Source organism: Drosophila gunungcola (assembly GCF_025200985.1).
Source record: "Drosophila gunungcola strain Sukarami chromosome 2R unlocalized genomic scaffold, Dgunungcola_SK_2 000017F, whole genome shotgun sequence".
In the NCBI taxonomy this organism is placed as follows: Eukaryota; Metazoa; Arthropoda; class Insecta; order Diptera; family Drosophilidae; genus Drosophila; species Drosophila gunungcola.
The window spans coordinates 595745-619232 of record NW_026453173.1 but is presented as its reverse complement, the minus strand read 5'-3'; the positions used below and the strand labels follow the sequence as shown (position 1 = coordinate 619232).

At 38.2% G+C, this 23488-nt stretch overlaps 1 protein-coding gene and 1 long non-coding RNA gene across 2 annotated transcripts in view; one reads left to right on the top strand and one right to left on the bottom strand.

Moving 5' to 3' along the window:
- Positions 1 to 23488, top strand: part of LOC128256383 (nuclear pore membrane glycoprotein 210) — a 42413-nt gene that overhangs the window by 15975 nt on the left and 2950 nt on the right. Inside the window, 7 exon segments of the mRNA XM_052986697.1 lie at positions 7757 to 7878; positions 7932 to 8030; positions 8089 to 8322; positions 8432 to 8578; positions 13542 to 13694; positions 19212 to 19347; positions 22857 to 22907. Coding sequence (XP_052842657.1) covers positions 7757 to 7878; positions 7932 to 8030; positions 8089 to 8322; positions 8432 to 8578; positions 13542 to 13694; positions 19212 to 19347; positions 22857 to 22907 — 942 coding nt within the window.
- On the bottom strand, positions 6271 to 6907 carry LOC128256404 (uncharacterized). The gene is made up of 3 exons (XR_008267773.1): positions 6804 to 6907; positions 6683 to 6746; positions 6271 to 6626 (listed from the first exon to the last, which is right to left on the bottom strand). It is a non-coding gene; the product is annotated as an uncharacterized LOC128256404 (long non-coding RNA).

The window sequence follows — 23488 nt, the reverse complement described above, 5'->3', positions numbered from 1 at the left end:
ACCCCTAGCCGAGGTCTCTGAACTGTATTAGGAGCCTTAGTCATTTTACACGTATCGCAAGAAAGAACATGGGCCTTTACATCCTTTACCAGACCAGGCCAATAATAATATCTTCTAACACGCTCTAAAGTTTTATGTATCCCTCCGTGCGAAGCCATGGGATGATCATGAGCATTCTTTAAAACTTCCTGAACTAACCCCTTCGGGATCCATAACTTCCAAATAAACTCGTCGTGAAGTGAATCTCCTGTGGCGTAATCCATTTTCTTGTACGCCAAACCATCGGTAACCTTTATATCTGGCAACTTTTCGCTGTTCACTTTTAGTCGGTCCACAAATTCCACATATTCTGGAGATTTAAATTCTGCCGATTCCAAATCCACTAACAATCCATGTCCAGCATCTAATGCAGCCATATTTTCCTCGTTTACTCGAGACAGCGCATCCGGAACAACATTTAACTTTCCGCTGCGATGCTCAATTTTAAAATTGAATCCCTGCAGTTTCAGAGCCCATCTAGCTAAACGAGAATGTAAATCCGTTTGAGTCATAAGCCATTTAAGGGACGCATGGTCAGTAATAACTGTGAACTCATGACCCTCGATATATGCCCGGAATCGTTTAATGCAGACTAGTGCGGCCAGGCACTCCTGTTCGCTAACTGAGTAGCATTTTTGTGTTTTATTTAATTTTTTTGACACAAACGCTATCGGATACTCATCACCCTCAGCTGTTTTCTGCACTAAAACTCCTCCGACACCAGTTTTACTAGCGTCGCACTGCACAAAAAATGGTTTATTGAAGTCTGGACTACGAAGAACTGGCGCCGAGCATAACATGTTTTTTAACTCTTCAAAGGCCTGTTTTCCTTCCGCCGTCATGGCAAATTTCTGCTTCGGCTTTAACAAATCTGTTAATGGGGAAGCCACAGATGCAAAATTCTTAATAAATTTCCGATACCAGCCTACCATTCCCAAAAATCTTCGCAGACTTTTCAATGAATTTGGTAGCGGAAAGTTTGTCATGGCTGAGATCTTATCGGGATCCGTTCTTATTACACCCTCTCCCACAATATGACCCAAATATCTGACGGATCGCATGCAGAACTTGCTCTTTTCGACGTTAAGAGTCAACCCAGCCGCCTTTATATGCCCCGCAACTATCTCCAATACCTTTAAATGCGACTCAAAACTATCTGAGACAACCAATAAGTCGTCCAGATAAACAAATACTTCGTTACGGAGTTCGGCAGGAATGACTTTGTCCATCAAGCGAGTCATAGTTTGTGAAGCGTTGGTCAGTCCGAAAGGCATGACTTTATATTGATAAAGAGGCTTTCCAGGTATAGTAAACGCCGTCTTATCGCGAGATTGAGGATCGAGAGGCACTTGCCAGTAAGCATCTTTGAGGTCAAGGCTTGAAATATACATTGCTTTTGGGAGACGCCCTAAGATGCCATCTATTTGGGGAAGCGGGTACGCATCTTTTCTTGTTACTGCATTTACTTTTCTGCTGTCTAAGCAAAGGCGAATCTTCCCTGGTTTTTGAACCAGCACAACCGGTGACGACCAAGCACTATCCGACTCTTCAATTACACCCAGCTTCAGCATACGATCTACTTCGGCATATAAAAGTTTTTCCACAGCCGGCGATACTGGAAAATGCCGCTGTTTTACTGGCCTAGCATCTCCAACATCAATCGAATGCGAGAGGATACTTGTCTTTCCCAACCCAGAAACGGAAAACGAGGGAAAGAAACTAACAACTTTTTGCAAATCTTCACTTTGTTTTGCCGTAAGACTATGGGTGTCAGACACAATTTCAGAGATCTGCATTTCTGTTGGCAATAAACCAAATTTAGTCCAAAAATCAATCCCTAAATATAAGTCTTGACTGAGAGTTGGAATTAGATGGAGATCCAATTCATTTTCCTGATTGTTGTACTTTACTACAGTTTTTATTCGACCAACGACTTCTTGCTTCGTTCCGTCGGCAGTGCATGCTGAAGTTGTTCCCCGCTTAAAAGTAATTTTACTTCTTATTATTTGTTGAGCCAGGTTTCCGCCTATAACACTAATAGCTGCCCCCGTATCCAATAACCCCATAACAATACGATCCAAAAGACTCACTTCGGCATAGGGACGCTTGTCCTTCTCCTTATACCTAATTGTATTTATTGTTTTCAAAGCTGCCCAATACCCTCTCATTCGCTGTGCGTTCCTGGATTGAGACTTTTGATGTTTTAAACAACTTGGTATTTTAGATGAATTTATTTGTAAATTTAATTTGTTCGACCAAAAAGATTTTTGAACAGAAGTTGGTGCTGAAGAATTGGGATTTTCTATTTCTACCGAAGTATTTTCAATGTCTATTGTTCTGCCTCGGAATTCGTCGGGCGGTGGCGTTGAACACACGGCTGCTGACGAGGCTGTGTGTTCCCCTTCGCGTTTTTTTGACACTTACTACACGAAGGTTTGTAAGTGTTCGGCTTTCCACAACCATAGCAGAAAACCCTACGCTTCCCTTCACAATCTTGGTAACGATGCCCTTCTTTGTGGCAATTCCAACAAATCAAAGCCAAAGCTCCCACTTCCACTTCGCTTTCGGAAAATTCGGCGGCTTCCTCTGGCAACGGATCTTCAAGCAGTTCAGCAACTTGCTTCCGGTAAGGAGTTGCCTTTGTATATGCATAATTCCGCCTCACGTCCTCCAGAAAACTTTCCCTTCGCCTACAAATCTCTCTCAATTGCCCCACCGAATTAATTTGGATATGAAGAAGTTCATGTCGTATTTCAGGGCGCAAATTCCTAGCTAGTATTTCTGCCACGGACTTTTCCGAGAGCGGCACTTCTAACCCATCCGTTAATGAGACAATGGCATCATGAAAAGTATCAAAACTTTCCTTCTCTTTTTGTTTTCTATCCCGAATTGCTTCACGGATATCGACATCGGAGCGGGTATCCCTAAATTGTTTTCGAAGAGCTTGGCAGAGAGCTTTCCAATCGAGCCCCTCTCCATTGCAGGATTTATGATATCGCCAATAGAAATCGCGAGCTTTACCATCAAACAATAGGCTAGCATTGCTAGCTAAAATTTCAAACTTTGAATTTAATGTTTGTTCTGTTAACGCCTCAACTCGATATATAAAATTGTCCACGCTTATGCCATCAAGACTGCCATTGAAACGAATTTTCCAACTATTTAATATTTGGCCCACCCTATCTGGTCTATAAATGGCATCGGATTCTACGCTGACAGGAGTAAATCTGGACTCACTCCGGAACTGATCAAAATTTTCGACTGGTTGTCTTTCTTGATCCGTCCAGTTGGTGTTTGTGCTTGGGTTTGGGGGTGCTAAGGGATTCCCAGGAACCAGTGCAGCAATGTTAGCTTGTATAATCTGAGCCATTTGCTGAGAAAGTTGAGTGAGTAAATCATTTTTCATCCCCTGGACCGCTTGAGTCACTAAATTCCCTATGTCTACCTCAGCGCGATTTTCGCCGGTTTTCCCAGAGGGGGCTGGCGAATTGACAATCGTTTTACTACTCGGTGGGAGTTGAAAACAAATGATTCCGCAAATCGGACATTCTCTATGAGTCTTCGAATGACTAGTTATGCAAGTCTTATGGAAGTCATGACCGCATTTCGTCTTGTAAGCTGTGGAGATCGCCAAGTCTTTCTCGCACAATTTGCACTTAGACCCCGTTGGAGTCTCTACCTTATCGGCATCGCTCATTGTTTGGCCTTTTTTTTTTCTGATCTTCAACCTATGAGAAAAGTAAGAAACCTAAAATCCTAAAAATATATGTTTTTAATTTACAGCTAAATGAACGAGTAAGTTAAAGTTACTAATTATATTCGGCTAAAATCCCTAACATTTAATCATTCCTTCCTTGCTTTTATTTTTTTCTACACCTGCGGTCAACGACCTTAACAAGCGGACCAGCTGATTTGTTTTATTTTTTTACGCTCAATTCTTAAAGACACTCAATTTCTAAAATCACTCAAGAGAAACTCGGGTCTAAGTCAGAAATGAGAGGAAAGGAACAAATAAACGAGAGAGTACAAGTATTAAGTAAGCTAAAAAAAATTGTAAGAAAAATCAAAAACACGATAGAAATATATAAACAGTTTGCCTTCAAACATAGGAGTTCTCCCTGCCAAACCCTTATCAGCAGTTTAACTCGGAATCCGTGAGTAAAAGAAGATGAAAAAAATAATATAATTGCTGCCTATGCAGAGCTACGTGGCTAGCCCTTCGACTATTGCCAAACTCAGATTCACTAAAACAACAACTATAAGAGAGCTGATCGGTTCTCTTCCAATTCTCTCTTGTTTTGCAATCTGGCCTACGTTTCCCGCTGTCAACCGTGGCCAGTCGACCTCTTTTTTAAAAGATTTCGGCTGTCTATCCAATGCACCTGACAGACGCGATGGCGATTGCATGAAATTTGATAGATGGGTCCTCAGCGCCGGCCCATTATCCGTGGTCAGGTGAAAACTTATTGATAAATTTACCACCTGCATGTCCAAGCGTCTACTTAACCCTTGCTTTAGGTCCCGAAAAAAAAGTAAATAGAATAGATTTGCCCCACTCTTACTTTCAACATCAGCCGTGGCTAGTTGAACGCTTGCGTACAACTTATTCAACTATATGTCCTATGCGCCTAATATCGAAATTAAGGTAAGACTAGAGACGAGATAGTTGGCATGAGTATTGCAGCAACCGTGGCTGGGATGTAAACACATCTTTCAACCCACTGTGATACTGCATTACCAACTAGATGAAAAATTAAAGTTTTTTTTTCTTGTGTGAGCGGGATTCTTAGAGTAAAATTTTGTTTTTCATTTTTTTTCACATCTAAAACCCTGATTTTTGGCCCCACGTTGGGCGCCAGATAAATAGAATTATATTATTATTACTGTAACGAGTACGTGGCTATGATGTTGTTGCATGACGATAAGGACGCACGCGCGATGGTCCAGCTGCTCCTTGTCGGCTATTTGGGGTGGTGATCTTGTCCTTCGTCACGAGCCAGTAAATTCTAAAATTTTATCGAATTTTCGCGTGCAGCGACAAGTGGTATGGGGTAGGAAAAATCATATGAATCCGCGCCAGCACGAAGAGGGATAGTTATTTTACTCATGGAATTCCTAAAGTTCCTCGGGTGTTCTAATGGAACCAAATTTGCCCTCCCTGCCTTGGCCGTTCTTTACCGAAAACTTCCCATCATATTATCGAACGGCCCCTTCTACTGACTCGGGTTCTACCGGGGACTCATCCTAGTCGAAGGCAAACAAAAAATATAATTTAGCTAAACATTATAAAGTGTATTTAAAACCTAATTAAAATTCTTAAAATTAGAGAACATATTGAAAAGATATTAAATGAGAACATAAATACATGCAATACAACTGAATTATCAAATTAACCTTCGCAGTAAGATGTAATACGAAATAAAACCAAAAAAAAATATTATTCGAGAGCGAGAATACGGAAATGGCAGAAAATTGCAGTGAAGAGCGCACGGCGAATTCAAATTGAGTGGTTTGTTTTACTTATTTCGAAATTCATCTCACTCAAAAATTTGAGAGACCAGAGAGATGGTAAATCCGCTGCTTTTTTTTTCTTTTTTCCTTCTCCTTTATGGATTATTCGAACTGCTAGGTTTTGTACGGTGGGACGCAAAGTAATTTACTTGATATATATATTTTACAAAGACATATTAACAAAACGAGATATCAGACTCACCAACATTCCGGAGATCCACCGACGAAAGCGCTTCCGTAAGTGCACCTTAGGCTGAAAATTTAAATTTCTTTAAATATACACTGCAAGCCCACTGTGCAAAACAACAGCAAAATTTTTTTCTTCTTTTTTTTGTTGCAGTTCTTTCCTTCTTTTTTAACACATTGGCTTGTTTGTCCACCCAAAAAAAATTAAAATAAATTATGCCTAAAGCAATTGCCTTCTAGCTATTCATTATTAAAGCCTTTCTGGCCTTCTAACTATCACTGCACTTTCCTCTTCTTTTCCTTCTTTTTCTTACTCTTTCACTCTCACAGGCTTATTTCACCTAACCTAGACCACAAAAAAAAAGGAAAAAAAACTTATAAAATAGCTTATAAACTATCCACTTTCAGCAAACTCCGACCGATCTTTGGCTTTCTGAACTGCCTTACATTCCGTACGGCGACTTAACCATTATTCCATAATGTTATCCGCCGAGTTAAATGGAATTTTCGTCCGACCGTGGACCGAAACGTCTAACCTAGATCAGCGCGCCGAAAAACTGCCTACCAAGCTGAGCCTCGCTAAGTTTCGCTCGCAGACGGGAGATAACGAAGATGATGAAGAGGGAATATAAATATTATGTGCAATTTGGGCAGGTGTTACATCTCGAGTTCTTTTTGACTCTTTTGCCCTCTCTTTATCCTAGCTCCGCTCCCAGCGACTTAGGCTGATTAAATAATTATCTCGGGGAACTCTTAGGCCTTTGAGACCCCTTATGCGGCGATAATTTCCCTCCCCCGTCGGATGACTTCGCTCTTCTTTTGGGGTGTCTTGATGAATTGTTCCCTCTACAGCAATGGCCGGATCCAATATCGGATACTAAGCGCCAAACCTAAATCAAAAATCACTTTTGGGTCTGCAATCTTCGCAACCATTTCTTTTTCTTACCCGTAAACAGGATTTAGCGCTATATCTAATCCGGAAATTCTACCCGTCACTTTACACAAGGCCACTGTAGAGATATAATTTTCAAGCAAACTCTCACCAACTAATTAAATACGAGACTTACAATTGAACTAAACCGCACTCGATGGCTGCCGAAAAGGGAAAGAAAGCCAGCAGCTCGTGGCTCTGGGCGGGAAGCTAAGTTAGCCCCCATGGAATAACTCTTCGTTTTCCGGAATCATGACAATTGACTCTGTTGCCTCTTCGTCTCCGAAAATTCTTACCCCAATCGCGGCACCCAACTGACCACTAGATGGCGACACTTTCGGTTTTTGCCTCATAGATGGCACTGCCCATCGATTTACCTGCCACAAGCGTTACAGGACATGGCTAGATCGACTCAACTAGTGAGGCTGATCAAGAATATATATACTTTATAGGGTCGGAAACGTCTCCTTCACTGCGTTGCAAACTTCTGACTGAAATTATAATACCCTCTGCAAGGGTATAAAAAATTTTATTATAGATGACGGTGCAAACATTTTTTTAAAAATATGCGTTTTTTTTTTCAATTTTAAGAATTTTTTCCTACAAAACATTCAAAGGTGGCGCCATCTGTCGAATTGCATAACCAACACTATAAGCTAAGGGCGTGCAGCACGCCCACCCGCCCGCTAACAGTTTTGTAATTCTCTCTCTCTCACTCTCTGCTAGCAGCGGCAGAACAGCGGCCGATCAATGGCTAAGCAACGGCAGAGGGGCGGCTGAGAACCCAATAACTCCTAAATTAATAACTCGATTTCGATTTGATTTTTTGGGTCTGCCGATAGACATGAATGAAACGCACGCACAACAACAACCACAACCTTCTAACATGTCTCAGAGTGACAGTACATACTTTCACAATTTGTGGGCGTTAGAGTGGGCGTGGCTCCGTTTTGAAATAAACTTCTATTGCTTAGGAACTATCAGAATCTGTATGCCAAGTCCTAGTCTAGCTTTTATAGTTTCCGAGATCTCGAATAATAAATTAAATAACCGTGTAAATAAATAAATTAAAAAATATCTGTATTGCAGGTATTGCTCGGGTATTGAATCATCAGCACAAACTTGGTGAAAAGATTGTGATCACCAACGGCGACGAAGAAAAGCGCGGCGGTTTCATTAAGTTTGACCTCGAAGTTCGCGAGTCTGATGCGGTATTAAACTCGTTCTTACCCATTGACACACATATTAAATGAATTTTCAATAGATTGTTTTTGCCAAGTCATTGGACACATTCAGCGGATCGGAGTATCGGGGACATCTAGTTCTCCGCAACCACGTACAGTCAGAAAAGTACAGTAACCTCGTAAGTGCTTTCGGATAAAGAGTGTATATAACTAGAAAATAAAATTCCTCCTCGATAGATTGCAAAAAACGTTTCCAAGTGCGCCGGACAGCTGGATGGCATGTCAGTGGATGTCTTTTCCTGTCGGCTAGCTGCCAAAGAGGCGCTCGGTCGCCAATTATTAAAGTTATACAAAGTGGAGGCTTTGTTTGATGCCAGCGTTGGGCAGTATTCTTGTCGACTGGAGCTGCTCTCAAGTTTCATTGAGCTTCTGAACATTGTCAAGACAAACGACGTCTACCTGGAGCTGGAGGTTGGTGGCATACTTTTTTGTATGGACAAAAATCCCTTTGCAAAAAAATTATTTTTAAAACAAATTTTGCATAAAATTGTTTGTTTCCTACTTAAAAAAATATAAACAGGTGGCGATGGCCGACGGCATTTTGGATAAGATGTCATTGAAATTAGTTCCCGGTATCAAGGTGATTCCTGAATCAGTCCGAGTGACCGTCTTGAAGCCCCAGGAGATCCATGTTAGTGGACTGGACAAGGCATTGCATAAGGTTCAGGTGAGTCGCTGGTGGGTTCTCATGTTTAACAATCATAAGTATAAGCGATAATCTATTTGGCCAAAAAATACAGGAAATCAATACACACTGTTATCCGCTTATTTTTCAAACCGCTATTACTGCTTTGGAGTCGACCACTGCCGACCCCATTTTATACCCTTGCAGAGGGTGATCAGCATCACTAGGACAGTCGATCTGTCCGTCCGATTCCACGCAAACTAGTCTCTCAGTTTTAATGCTAGCAGCATGAAACTTTCCCAAAAGTTGTCTTTCTATTGCAGGTAGTATATAAGTCGGATCGAGCCGGATCGGACGTATAGCATATAGCTCCCAAAGGAACAATCGGACAAAAATATTAAAAAAAAAATTATAACTTTGGTGTTTTTTAATTTTTTTTTTTAGTTCTTCGAGATATAGTAATGGCTAAATATTTCAGAATTACGGTTTAAATTTCATCAAAATCGGACGACTATAACTTAAAGAGAACAATAAAAATAAAAAAAAATTTTTTTTTTTTAAATTTAAGCTTTTTATTTTGTAATTTTTTTTAGAAATTCTTTTTGATTAATTAATAATTTTACAGTTCAGAATTACGCTTTTAATTTTATTAAAACCGGAAAACGATATCATATAGCTGCCAAACGAACTATCAAATAATTGAGCTGCAAAACATCATAGCTTCAATGTAAACATACACGCCAGTCAATCATAATTTTTTTTGTTTTCAAGAATATTTAATTTTTGCAATAGCTGCAAGGGTATATGAACTTCGGCTTGCCGAAGTTTGCTTCCTTTCTTGTTTGAATTGAAATATAATGAACTAAAATTGTTGTTAGAGCTTCACTCTAAAGAATGAAAAAATTGAAAAAACTGAATTTATTTAGTAGAATGTATGTATACATTTTGGGAGCTTTTTTTCTTCAAGAAATGTTAAGCAGTCGTCCCCGTTTGACATGGGTATTAAAAAAAGAAACAGAGCAATGTTCTGATGATTTTTGTCGATAATACCGTTGCCTATGTTTCTCTTTTATTTAAAAAAGCTATAAAAATAAAGCTTTATGGCGCGTATTTTCAACAAGAATGCAACCAGTCCAAAACACTGAAAATTTATCCCGCCGGCCTTAACAGCTCCAATTTTCTAACAGCCATTAGCCTTAGTTAAAGCGATACCCCTTAAGTGATTGATACTTACTCTGGACTTAGTCTACAGCACAACTTCAACTGGCTTTTCGTCGTTGCTGACGTCCAACAAGCAATCATTGGAGCAGAATTCTTTACGAATCACGGCTTACTCCTAATCGTAAGGTTAAACACCTAGTGGATCCTTTGACTTCCACATCAACAAAGGAAAAGTTAACGTAAGCAAAGCTTTACAACGTTTTCACAATCAGCTCAAAGGGTTCTGTCAAATTAATCAGCCAATATTCCGAGCTTGACACGCGTCAATAATAATTCCAAAACTGGTGAGGAGCACTTGCAGCATCTTTAAAAGATTTTCGAGATCTATTTGAGCTAAAAGCCTCCAAAGCATCGCTGAGTTAACTGCTTTAATTGGATTGCATTTCCCAGTTTTTTAAGGAAATCGCTTACAATGCGAACAATGTAATCGCAGATTGCACGTATATACGCGATCAGCATGACGGCTAATTTCAGCGCTCTTGCGATATTAGACTCATAACAAGCTGCAGCAGCTCTGTGGACAAGATTGAAATTCCTGAACCGTTTTGAGCATCTTTACATCGACTTGATTGAGCTTCCCCAAGCTCGCAGCCTGCGTTAATGCATTACGATCATCGAACGTTTTAGTAGATGGCCACTAGATATTTCTCTTTTAACCCACTGGATTCGGATGTTCCATGACAGGGGACTCAATTTGGATACTCACTGTTCGCCGACATGGTAGAGAGATGGAATCGCACCCTCGTTAATGTATGCTCTCTGTGTCTTTCCTGTCACCGTATGTTTGATCGTCTCTTTAAATGGGCCCCCGTATTTTGGTGGTATCTTCGATGCAAACGCAATATCTGCTTTTGATAATGGGAGTTGTCGTTCCCATACGAGGTCTCCTACTTTGGGTCTCCAGTCTCTTTTACGTAGGTTGTACGTTCTGGCTTGTGCTGCTTTTCCCATGTTCCGATGTGCCAACTTGCTTGTTTCTATCATGCGTTGCAACCGTGCTTCGATGGTTTCCCTTACCATTCCGGATCCGGGTGTGGTTTCGTTATACAGACTCCCAGGTAGTCGTATTTCCCGTCCGTATAGTAAATACGCCGGGCTGTATCCTGTTGACTCTGACCTGCTGCTGTTGATAGCAATTGATATTTCGTGTAGCCAGTCGTCCCACCGCGTGTGTTCTGTTCCGGAGAATTGAGCTGTCATTGTCTTTATTGTCCTATTTGCCCTTTCGGCCGGGCTGCTTTGCGGGGTGTATGGAGCTGTCAACTGGTGGACGATTCCCCATTACTGGAGCTGCGCCTTAAACTTGTTGCCTGTAAACTGCACCCCGTTGTCCGAGATGAGTTTTTTTGGTGCTCAATATCGTGTGAGGATCTGTTCTCGTATTACTTTTACTACGATTTCCGTAGTTGCTTTCCTGACGGCTGCTAGCTCCACCCATTTAGAGAACTTGTCAAATGGTTTTCTCGTTCTCCTTCCCTTTGGTTCTTTGCAACGCATAGTTTCCACGGTTGCGTATCCTCGTCTGCGGCCCATGACGGTAGATCTCTATACAGTTCTTCTACTACTACGTAATCTGACCATGTTTTTGGATCTTGTCCTTTTGCAAAGAGTTTCTGTTTCATCCACTTGTCTTCCTCGATCTCGGCTCAGTGTCCTTCTTCCTCTATCTCGGCTCCGTGTACTTCTTCCTCGAGCGTTCGGGATAATGTGTCTGATACGACGTTAAGCTTGCCTTTGCGATAGCGTACCTCGAATGAGTATGTGTGCATTGCCAATGCCCATTCGGCAATCCGTCCTGATGGGCTCTCGATCGAGTTAAGAAATTTAAGAGCTTGGTGGACAGTGATGACGACGAAGAAATAACGTGTTCCTCTTGGGTTAGTACTGCTCCCAATCCGCAGTTATTGGCGTCCGTCTGAAGTACAAAGGTTCTTCCAAAGTCAGGGCAAGTCACGTGCTTCCGTTACGGCTTTCTTCAAGTTTTTTGTTGCCTCTTCTGTCTCCTCGGTCCATTTAAACTTTGTACCCTTCTTAACCATGTTGTATAGCTGTTGTGCCAGTTCCGTGATGTTAGGAACGAATCTTCTGTACCAGGATTCCGCCCCTAGCTGTCTACCTGCTTCGTTGTCTGTGGACTTGGCTTGTTGAGAATGGCGGAAAGTAGCTGGTGCTGTGTGTAATCCGAAAGGCATTACTTAACACTGAAACAGTCCGTGTCCTGGTACAGTAAAAGCAGTGTACCGTTTACTACCTTCGTCCATCGGTATCTGCCAGTAACCACTTTTTAGGTCTATTGTGCTTATATATTTTGCCTCGCGAAGTTGGTTGAGTATGTGATCTATTCGGGGTACCGGGTACGCGTCTCGCTCAGAGTGTTCGTTCAGCTGCCTATAGTCTTTGCAAAGCCTCCATTCTTTGTTTTTTCTTCTCCACAATTACCACTGGCGAGCTGTAGGCAGTGTGCCAGGGTACTACGAGGTTTTGTGCTAGGAGTTCGTCACATTGTTTATTTATTATTGATTGCATTGCTGGGTTTCGAGGGTAGTACCTCGGTTTAAATGGGCGGTCGTGCTTCATGAAGATTTTGTGGCTTGCAATGTGACTAACTCCTTTGATTTGGCTCATCATCTCCAACTCTCTTGCAGAGGGTATTATAATTTCAGTGTATACATTCTTGATCAGCATCATTTGGAGAGTCGATCTAGCCATGTCCGTCTCTCAGACTGTCTGTCTGTCCCTCTGTCCGTCCGTTTCTACGCAAACAAGTCTCTCAGTTTTAAAGCTATCTGCATGAAACTTTCCCAAAAGTTCTCTTTCTGTTGCAGATAGTACATAAGTCGGATCGAGCCGGATCGGACGACTATAGCATATAGATCCCATAAAAACAATCGGATAAATAAATAAAAAACAAGAAAGAAAGCAAACTTCGGCAAGCCGAAGTTCATAGAGTATACCCTTGCAGCTATTGCAAGAATTAAACATTTTTGAAAACATTAAAATTATGATTTACTTGCGTATATGTTTAAAAACATTGAAGCTATGATGATTTGCAGCTCAACTATTAGATAGTTATTTTATATATTTTTATTATTTCTATGGGAGGTATATGATATAGTCGTCAGATTTTGATAAAAATTAAACCATAATTCTAAAATATTTAACCATTGCTATATGTCGAAGAACTAAACAAAACATTAAAAAACAGCAATGTTATTTTTTTTTTCATTTATTTTTCCGATTGTTCCTATGGGAGCTTTATGCTATAGTCGTCCGATTTTGATGAAATTTAAACCGTAATTCAGAAATATTTTACCATTACTAAATGTAGAAGAACTAAACCAAAAATTTTAAAACAGCAAAGTTATATTTTTTTCATTTATTTTTCCGATTGTTCCTATGGGAGCTATATGCTATAGTCGTCCGATTTTGACAGTTCAGAATTACGCTTTTAATTTTATTAAAATCGAAAAACGATATCATATAGTTGCCATAGGAACTCAAATAATTGAGCTGTAAAACATCATAGCTTCAATGCTTTTAAACATACAAGCAAGTAAATCATAATTTTAATGTCAAGAATATTTAATTTTTGCAATAGCTGCAAGGGTATATAAACTTCGGCTTGCCGAAAATTAGCTTCCTTTCTTGTTCAACGTAAATTCTTAAAAAATCATGGTCCATCGAGGATAATTTTTTTTGGGGGTGAGGACCCTAACCGACTATAGTTTTTGCCCATCACACATTTTATAAAGAGTCATAACGTTAGATTATTTATTTCTTCCAGGTTCAACCCTCTAATTCAAAATACATTGCTGTGGAATTTATTGAGCACGGACATGGTATAAGTAAATATCGTTTACGCTTTTTTGAGGACCTTCCGCTGGATGAGCACTTCTACCTTCTAGTAATATCGCCGGAAACAGATCAGAGCATAAAAGTGAGTTTTAGCTAAAATTAAAAATGTCTAAAAAGAACCCATTTTAATTTGAGGATGATTTATCATAATCTCGTTAACTATGAATGCTAGAGATTTGGGATTTAAAATGCAATTTCTAGAAATGCCTACGCAACGCAAGTTAACGCCCACAAAACGAGAAAACCTATCATGTCACTCTGATTAATGGTAGAGCTTAGTTATAGGGCTGTGTAAGATGTGTTACGGTTTTTTTATCGGCAGCCACAAATTTTATATGGAATGAAAAGGCATCCAAAAAGATGCAAATTTATACACTAGTATTGCACATTTGTGTGATAAACAACCATTAGTTTTGGACGGTAAATTACGTTATTGCATTCGAATTCATACAAAAAGTGTTTTATACCCTCGCAGATATTATATTTTCCAGTCAGAAGTTTGAAATGCAGTGAAGGAGACATTTTCGACCACTAGGTGAGTCGGTCTAGCCGTGTCCGTCTGTCGCCCGTTCGTTTCTACGCATACTCAGAAATTTCTCTTTAAAATCCAGTAAAATCGCCTTTGAATTTTCGCCAAAGGCGTGTCGCCTTCATTTGATTTAAATGGTGAATCCTTTCTTCAAACAAGAAATGCAGCTCTTAAATTTTATATTTATAAAATTAAGGAATAATGTCTAGAAACATTATTTCTTAAATCAAGAAACAATATTTTTAAACCTTAAAAAAACAGAAAAAATTTTTCTTAAAATAAGATAATTTCTCTGTTTTCTGTATGAAAACGCAATCAGTCTTTGTAGACCGATTTCGGACATCGAAAACTAGTTTTACTAGTAATTAACGTTCTTTTACTTTTTGCTACACAAATATCGGGATTTGTTAAAAAAAAACTAACGAAATTAATTGTTAACAATTAAGTAATTGCTTCTTAGATTTTATGATAGCGGCGAATTACTATCTATTATTTAATTTAAAGGTAATATAAATATAAAATTAAAGATTTATTTAATATAAATATAATATTAATATAAAATAATGGATACACATTGATCCATTTGAACTTTACTATGTTATGGGTGCTCCTGACTAAAAGTCGTACACAAACATATGTAAGTTCCATTACCTAGAGATTCCGCAGTATAGCTAAATATATGAAAATCCGTTGTTAAGCGACATATTTAATTATAATTGTTTATTTGTTTAGAGCAGGCGTGCTCAAAACTGCCTTATGGCAGGGCATTAAGCAACATATTTTAAAAAGTTCACGAAAACAAGTTATTGAAGAGCACAAGAAAAGACAAAACCAAATTTAATTTGACTTAGCCATTCGAAAAAAAAACAATGTAAATGTTTTGGCTTTGCCTAGGTCTTTTGAGTACCGAATTGGACCGCAAGGATGAAACGAAAAATTGTTAGTGTATAGAAACGTGTGCATGTGGTAAGCTTGCTACCTATGCGACGGCCGTGACATCTCCAAAAGCATGGTTTAGAACTATGGACAGCTCGATGAACTTAAAAATTGTACATGAAATAAACAATAATTTAAAATATTAATTTATCTGCAAGAAGTGGATGAGTTGTTTATGGATGACAAAAATGTTACGATTCTACTAGAGTTTAAATCATAGGAGCACTCAAAATATATTTGGTGAAAAGTTTATTATATTTGTCGCAGAGAACTCGGAATGGATCAAAACGGGAGTAGTTTGTTTGCACACCTGTAGTGCTAATGGACGGAATTGATAAGTTAGTCTGAAGGGACCATTACAATTAAGGGAGGTTATAAGTTGAGATGAGCCCACAGCGGCAGTTATGAGCTTGTGAAGGAATATCACGCCGTAACAAATCCGACGGTCCATTAAAGTTGGCAGGTCCAAAAGGCGGAGTCAGTCTCTATAGGAAGGATGTAATAGAAGTAATTGCTTCTGGACTGATTCTATCATATCTTGATTGTGGAGATAATATGCTTGCGCAATACTCATTTGTTGGACGAACTAGGGAATTCCTTGGGCCAGCATTTATTAAATGTTTGGAAATGGTAATGAAGTGTCGATTAAAGCATATTTTATTATTGAACAGGACACCTAGAACTTGAATAGATTTTCCAATAGAGTGTGTGTGAACAGTTGGATTGGACCAATAAAATGACATGGGCCAACATTTATTTGGTTTGAGCAGTAGCTTATTGACTTGGCCCCGGATTGAAGGTTATTTAACGATGTCATATGCATACTCAATTTCACATCATTTGCATACATCAAAACTTGGCATCATCAATAAACAAGCCAATAGAAATGGACCAAGGACCTTTTCGTACACCAGAACTTAAAAAAAACTGTTTTGGATTTTATGCCACTGTATTGGACCTATTGGGTCCGGCCTGTATGGTAGGAACGAATCCACACCAAAAGAGCTGGAGGGAATCTAAGAAGAAGGAACTTATAGATCAGTAGCTCTCGTTTCACTGAATAGAAGGATTGGGTGAAGTCAGTAAAAATTACATCAGTTATTTTTGAGGATAAGAACCCTTCACTAATGAAGGTCGTGAGGTTAGTTGTAGTTGATCGACATTTTGTGAAACCATGTGGATTCCGCAGCACTGATGCTGGAGTTGATAGCTTATGAGTTTCTAAATAGCTACGAACAGCTCTAAGTTTAACTATGTCACGGTATTACTTGTGTCGGATTAGCTGCCCTTTTTATTGAGCGGAATTATGAGGGATTCCTTCCAAATTACTGAAAAAGTGCATAAATCGATGGACTTTTGAAAAATAATAAATAATGGATCAGCATGTGGTTCTGCACATTACCTTACGACGCGGGAGAACAAGACAGACTTATCATTGATAGACTTAATAGACTTGATAAGACTTCGCATACATCTATCAATACAATGAATATAAACTAGACTGATAGATCATAACAAAGATCAAAATTGAGATGATTTGAAAAAAACGAGTAAGTGGGTTGGAAAAAATCTGCAAACAGGTTACTGAGTTTTCTGCTCATTTGACGCAGTTTGGTTGTTCAATTAAAGGCATAATGTAAACATGTTAAATTTTTGCTTTGAATTGACAAATAAGTAAAATAATTTTATATTGCTGCGGAATTCGTTTTTGCAGCATAAAAGACAGATATTATAGCATTGAGAATTATTAAGGATGTAACTGGACTTAGCGACGCTGCACTTGAAGAAATCCGTTTCTGTTCCTGTTTTTACAAACTTTTTATACAGTTTGGTTTTTTAGGTGAGCCATGTCTTTGGATGACCACGGAGGACTGTTAGAGGTTTTATGAGTAATGAAAGAAAACAAGAAAGAACGCTATAGCCAGTTTGTTGGCTAACCTAAGTATTTCCCCTACAAAACAATCGAAATTTAGGTGGCGTCATTGAACTACAACACATTAAGCTAAGAGCGTGCAGGACAACACCCCCTAATATACAATATACCCTTATACTCTACGAGTATGTTGATATGAACCCATCAAGAGGAGAATTGTGGAATTGTGGAGACAGGCCCAGTAAACTTTGGATAAGAAAGTCGACATTCGAGAGAAATCGACCTTCCGGAAACATCGGTTTAGCAAAGGCGTCGTGCGGGTGTTAGAAACCTAGAAAAATAACTTGAATGGAAATTTGCAGAGTTGGGTGATGAGGGTCCTCTGGATATGAAATTTACTTGGAACTAGTGCAGCGACATTAGGACATGCTAACCAGTGTATTTGTGCCATATTAAAGTCACCCAATATATTTAAGTAGTCAGAACCATCAGCGAATAAGGAGATATTCATGAAAGCGGCGAGGTGCTTCAAATAGATTGAAGCTTCCGAACCTGATGGAATATAGGAGGAGGTTACAAAAAGGTTGCTGTTGGGAAGGCATATTTTCACGGTAACGAGTTGAATATCGTCGTCTTCCGAGATTGTCAACGGCTCGAAAGATATTACTGATTTAACTGCATTGAAGACACGTCCACCTTGTTGAGAGGGCAGTCACATCCATAAAGAAAGTAATAATTAGACAATATCTTATTATCATTTTAATTCGGGTTTTGGGATAGGCCTTGGACTCGTCACAACAAAGATTATTAAAGTCCTCTGGAGTAGGATTTGTTTGGATCTGCTGGAAGTAGCAACATGGACGGCGGTGTTGGCACCAGCATGTCCGACACTGAATGAGAGCCAGGGGACAGGTTTGTACCAGTGTTCAAAAAACTGCAAACAAAAACCAAAGTGACAAAAGCAAATTCATCCAACAGTCGAAAGCAGTAATTTTCCCGACTGCAACTTCTGACGAGTTCCGAAAGTCGATGCCTGCCGCAGCTCCGACTTACGCTCATAACTGTAAGCATCAGCAAGCAATGAAACGAAAAACAGCGACTGTTGTTGCATTCTTATTTTTGTCGTTTTTGTTTTTGTTTGCAGTTTTTTAGTAAATAAATAAATACATAATAGTATGTACTATTCTTATGCGGTAATAAGTACAAAAATACTTTTAAATTTGATTTTAAATAAATATCTGTCTTACCATATTTAACGGAACACAAAAGAGAGTGCTTAAAATAAATCCTGGTTTTTTTCGTACATGACATCTGGCAACTTCCTCTTAAATTCGTTCGGAATCTGGAATGGGGTCGGTGGATTTGTAAAAAATCTGAGGGCTAGAATCGAACCGATTCTGAGACGATAAACCAAATTTGTATAGCAATAATGTTCTTAAGACATCAAAGAATAAGGTAAAAATATCATCTGAACTTTAACTAATCGCAAAGTTCTTCGAGATATAATCATGGTTTATAATATTAGCATTACGGTTGAAATTTGATTAAAATTGGACGACTATATCATAAAGCTCTCATTGAAACAATCGGCAAATTACAAAAACTAAATGAAAAAGATTTAACCTTTCTTTTATTTTTTAAAATTTTTTTTTGGATATAGTAATGGTTTTATAATGATGTGCTGAAAATCAGTATTTCTTCAATGTTTCTAAACATATACGCATATAAATCAAAATTTAGATGTTTTAAAAAATATTTTATTTTTGTAAGGGTATATAAACTTCGGCTTGCCGAAGGTTACTTCCTTTCTTATTTTTTGATGAGGAAAATAATGTGCGTGTTTTTGAGAAACAAGTTGTATCAGACAAATTAGCAATTTCTTTGCTGTTTACCGCGTGGTATCCAAAAATTGTATTCGAAACTAATTTGAAGACACTGTAGTTAAGTGAACTCTTGTAGGTGTTGTTCGCCTCTTAGGTGTCGGTGGAAAAAGTCGTGCTTAGCCCTTAATTTAAGTTTATATCAGAACCTCTCCTTCTTAACTGTATTGATAGTTTTCGTCAGCAAAAAACAATTATGTAACTTCAATTATATGGGCTGCCCTTAGCTGATGGAACATATTTTTGTATGGGACTTTTACTCAGGAGCTTCCGATTATAATGAAAAAATAACAAATGGTTCATGGAATGTTTTGGCTGTGTACCTGTGTTATAACACTACTTATTGCTTTACTCACAAATTTTTATTTTTTTTCATTGCAGGTACCCATTGTCGGTAGTACAATGCTGGCTCAAAAATGCTCCAGCAGCTTTTATGGTGGACCTTTGGTGTATCGCATGTTGGAGAATCTCGGCTTCGTGCTTACCACCACGGTGATAGTAATTATTTCTATCTGGGGTAAGTTAAGGCGCCTGCAAACAAGAATTAAGTTATATTCAGCCTACTTTTTGGCGGTGTAAATTATGTAAGAAATTTAAATTGCTCTGGGCAACGTCATTGCATTTAGTCTGCAGGAACAGAAACAAGATCGCAAATTGGAGATGCGAGCCTGATCCCAGCTGAGCGGAGTGGCAAGGAACATCATTGGCCCGTTTTGACGGTGACGCTTAAAGCGTGACATTTGTTTGGGAATTCCCTTAAGCCCTGGGAAGCCTTGCAGTTATCCGATCGACCTAATTTTTTTGAGCACATTTCTCGTGCTTAAGGTCGTCTATTGTCGATGCCTTAAGCCTTAGATTATAATTCTGATACTTACGAATTTAGGGACTGTAAAAATATTAACTACACTGAATTGGAAGTGGAATATTACAATTTTGATTTCACGTCCATGTATATGTCTCCCAATATCGAGCATTAATTGCATATTATCAACAGCAACATTGATTACCTGTATAACAAATGTGTGTTAATAAAACAAAAAACTATCCATCCAAAGCAAAATCCCTGGTTTACCCATAACATAAAAGGAAAAGAAAAATAGCGATCCGAGACGCATTTTACAATCAGTGGAAGCGATATAAAACCGATTTTATTAGAAAACAATACACTCGCTCGACAATGCTCGGCAGATCATGATAACTGCAAAGTGTGACTTATTGGTCCGAAATTCAAAATCTAGCAATTAAAAAAACGTGGCGTGAACTTAATAATAAAGGAATTGGTAGAGGCAAGCAGTTTTCCCTACATCTAGTGGACGTCAATGATCTGAACAGGAAGTTTTTGCAATTAGATGTACCTGAAGCTAAATGCAACAAGTACCTGAACGCCTTACCAGACTGTGATAATAGATTTAGTTTTATGTGCGTTAGCCAATGTGATGTCCTCGAATGTTTAGGTGAAGTCAAACGCAGAAGGACTGGATGGCATCAGACCAAAATTTATTAAATTATTGATACCTTTACTCCTTACCCATATTACACACATTATGAATACAGTAATAACCACATCCACCTTTCCCTCCGCATGGAAGTACGTGAAAATTGTCCCTATACCGAAAAGTCAAACTGAGTTCAGACCCATAGCCCTACTTCCTTTTTTGTCGAAAATGTCGAATAGAGTATTCTGGCGGCACAGATACAACCTTTGGACACCAACTCCATGATTGGTGATAAGCAATTGATTTCAGGAAAAAAAGGAGTTGTATTAGTGTTATTACTGATGTAGTTGAGGACATTCGATCAAGGTTAGATACTAATGGGATTACGTTTTTGACACTTCTCGATCACAGCAAGTCCTTCGACACCGTCAACCATAGTATTCTATGCACAAAGCTAAGAAACCTGTTCAATTTTTCTGACTCTGCAGTCATGCTCTTGAGGTCGTATCTAACAGGTAGACAACAAGCAGTCGTGTCTGGGTCGTTTACTTCTGGCTTTATTTCGATGTCCGAAGGTGTTCCCCAAAGATCTGTGCTAGGGCCTTTATTGTTTTTCATCTATGTTAATGACTTACCTAATGTTCTCTCCCCTTGCGATGCCCATTTATACTCTGATGATGTTCAGTTCTATGTTAGTAAGCCTCCATGTCAAGTTAACGATTGTATTAGTATGTGTAGTACCTTGCTTTTTAAAATTAATAACTGGGCCATTGAAAACGTAATGTATAGCTATCTACAAAAAACCCTTCGACACTACGAACTCCCTAATTTATTAATTGGCAATAGCCCAATCAAATATGTTGATTCGGCATGTATCCTGGGTATCACCTTTAATAACACCTTAACACGGAGCAAACATATTTTCAAAGCAGCTGGGCGAACATATGGTCTTCTGCCAACTCAACTACGAATGCTAGTGGCCAAAACAATTCTAGTTTCCACCCTGTTTTACGGTGTTGAAATCTTTGGGCATTGCGACACTCAAGATTTGCAAAAATTATCTGTTGCTTGTAAATCAGTTGTCCGCTACGTTAATCTCCGTCGTACTGACCACACTTCCCATCTAACCAACAAAATTCTTGACCTTAGCCTTAGTCAGTGGATTGACTTTGAGACTTTAATTTATTTTCAAAAAATTGTGTGCACCCGGGAACCGTCTTACTTGTTTCAGAAGCTTTAAGATAAGTGCAACTTAACTTATGTTATTTTTATACCCTTGCAGAGGGTATTATAATTTCAGTCAGAAGTTTGCAACGCAGTGAAGGAGACATCTCCGACCCTATAAAGTATATATATTCTTGATCAGCATCACTAGGCGAGTCGATCTAGCCATGTCCGTCTGTCCGTCCGTCCGTTTCTACGCAAACTAGTCTCTCAATTTTAAAGCTATCTGCATGAAACTTTCCCAAAAGTTGTCTTTCTATTGCAGGTAGTATATAAGTCGGAACGAGCCGGATCGGACGACTATAGCATATAGCTCCCATAGGAACAATCGAAAAAAAAAATAAAAAAAAAATATAGCTTTGCTGTTTTTTAATTTTTCTATTAGTTCTTGGACATATAGTAATGGTTAAATATTTCAGAACTACGTTTTAAATTATATTAAAATCGGACGACTATATCATATAGATCCCATAGGAACTATCGGAAAAAAAATACACAAAAAATTATAACTTTGCTGTTTTTTAATTTTTCTATTAGTTCTTGGACATATAGTAATGGTTAAATATTTCAGAATTGCGTTTTAAATTTCATCAAAATCGGACGGCTATATCATATAGCTCCCATAGGAACAATCGGAAAAAAAAATACAAAAAAAATTATAACTTTGCTGTTTTTTAATTTTTCTATTAGTTCTTGGACATATAGTAATGGTTAAATATTTCAGAATTACGTTTTAAATTTCATCAAAATCGGACGACTATATCATACAGCTCCCATAGGAACAATCGGAAAAAAATACAAAAAAATTATAACTTTAGGAACAATCGGAAAAAAAATACAAAAAAAATTATAACTTTGCTGTTTTTAAATTTTTTTATTAGTTCTTCGAAATAGAGTAATGGTTAAATATTTCAGAATTACGGTTTAAATTTCATCAAAATCGGACGACTATATCATATAGCTCCCATAGAAATAATATAAATATATAAAATAACTATCTAATAATTGAGCTGCAAATCGCAAGTAAATCTTAATTTTAATGTTTTCACAAACTTCGGCTTGCCGAAGTTTGCTTCCTTTCTTGTTTATATAAACTTCGGCATGACTAAATTTTCTTCCTCTCTTGTTTAACTGAAATTATCATATCCTCTGCATTATATAAAAATGGTGGCTAACCACCTTGGCTCACTGTTGAAATGATTGCCTGCCAATCAAAAACTGATTCGAAAATTTGCTATGTTTGGTTTTATTTTTTCTGTAGTCGCTAGCTTATTTTGATAAATTACATTTTCCTTGCATTAGTTCTAAGCTCCTAATATATAAAGACAATGACCCAACCATTTTTTTATTTTTTTATCTTTTGCAGTGTACATGTCTTGTTTTCAAACACAGGGTGTCACGCAAGTCAACTCTGAGGGTAAGTTTAATTAATAACTTTAAGGGCACACTGTCCCGGGGCGAGGGACTCCAGTTCGGTCAAAAAGCTGTAGTTACGAACAACTTCAGCCATTTCGAGCATCAGTACAAAAAAGTTCGGGAAGCGGCTATGACAGCCTGAGCGTTAAAAGGCCCACTATTTTAAGTATCATCATAAATACTGTTGGAGGCGTTTAGATAAATTTAATAGCCGTTACCGTGGATAAATGTTGCGCTCGATGAAAAGAATCAGGTTGAAATGAACGTGTTTGACCCTAGTAAGTACATTTATCAGGGACTTCAAATATGATTATTCATGTGATTTTTTAATCAAAAAATCAATCACTTAAAATCGCCATATTGATCGTTTTTGGTCAATTTCTTTAAAGATTTTTAAATTTTTAACTTCTATAATATTTTTTAAAAATAATTGTTTTTGATCAAAAAGATAGTGGTAAAATAATACACTTTTGAAACAAAAATAGGAGTGGTACTATCTTTTTTTCAAGAAGTCAAAGTTTGTTTTTTTTGCCCAAGTTTAATCATCTTATGACCTTCAAAAAGATAATCTTCTTCCAAATC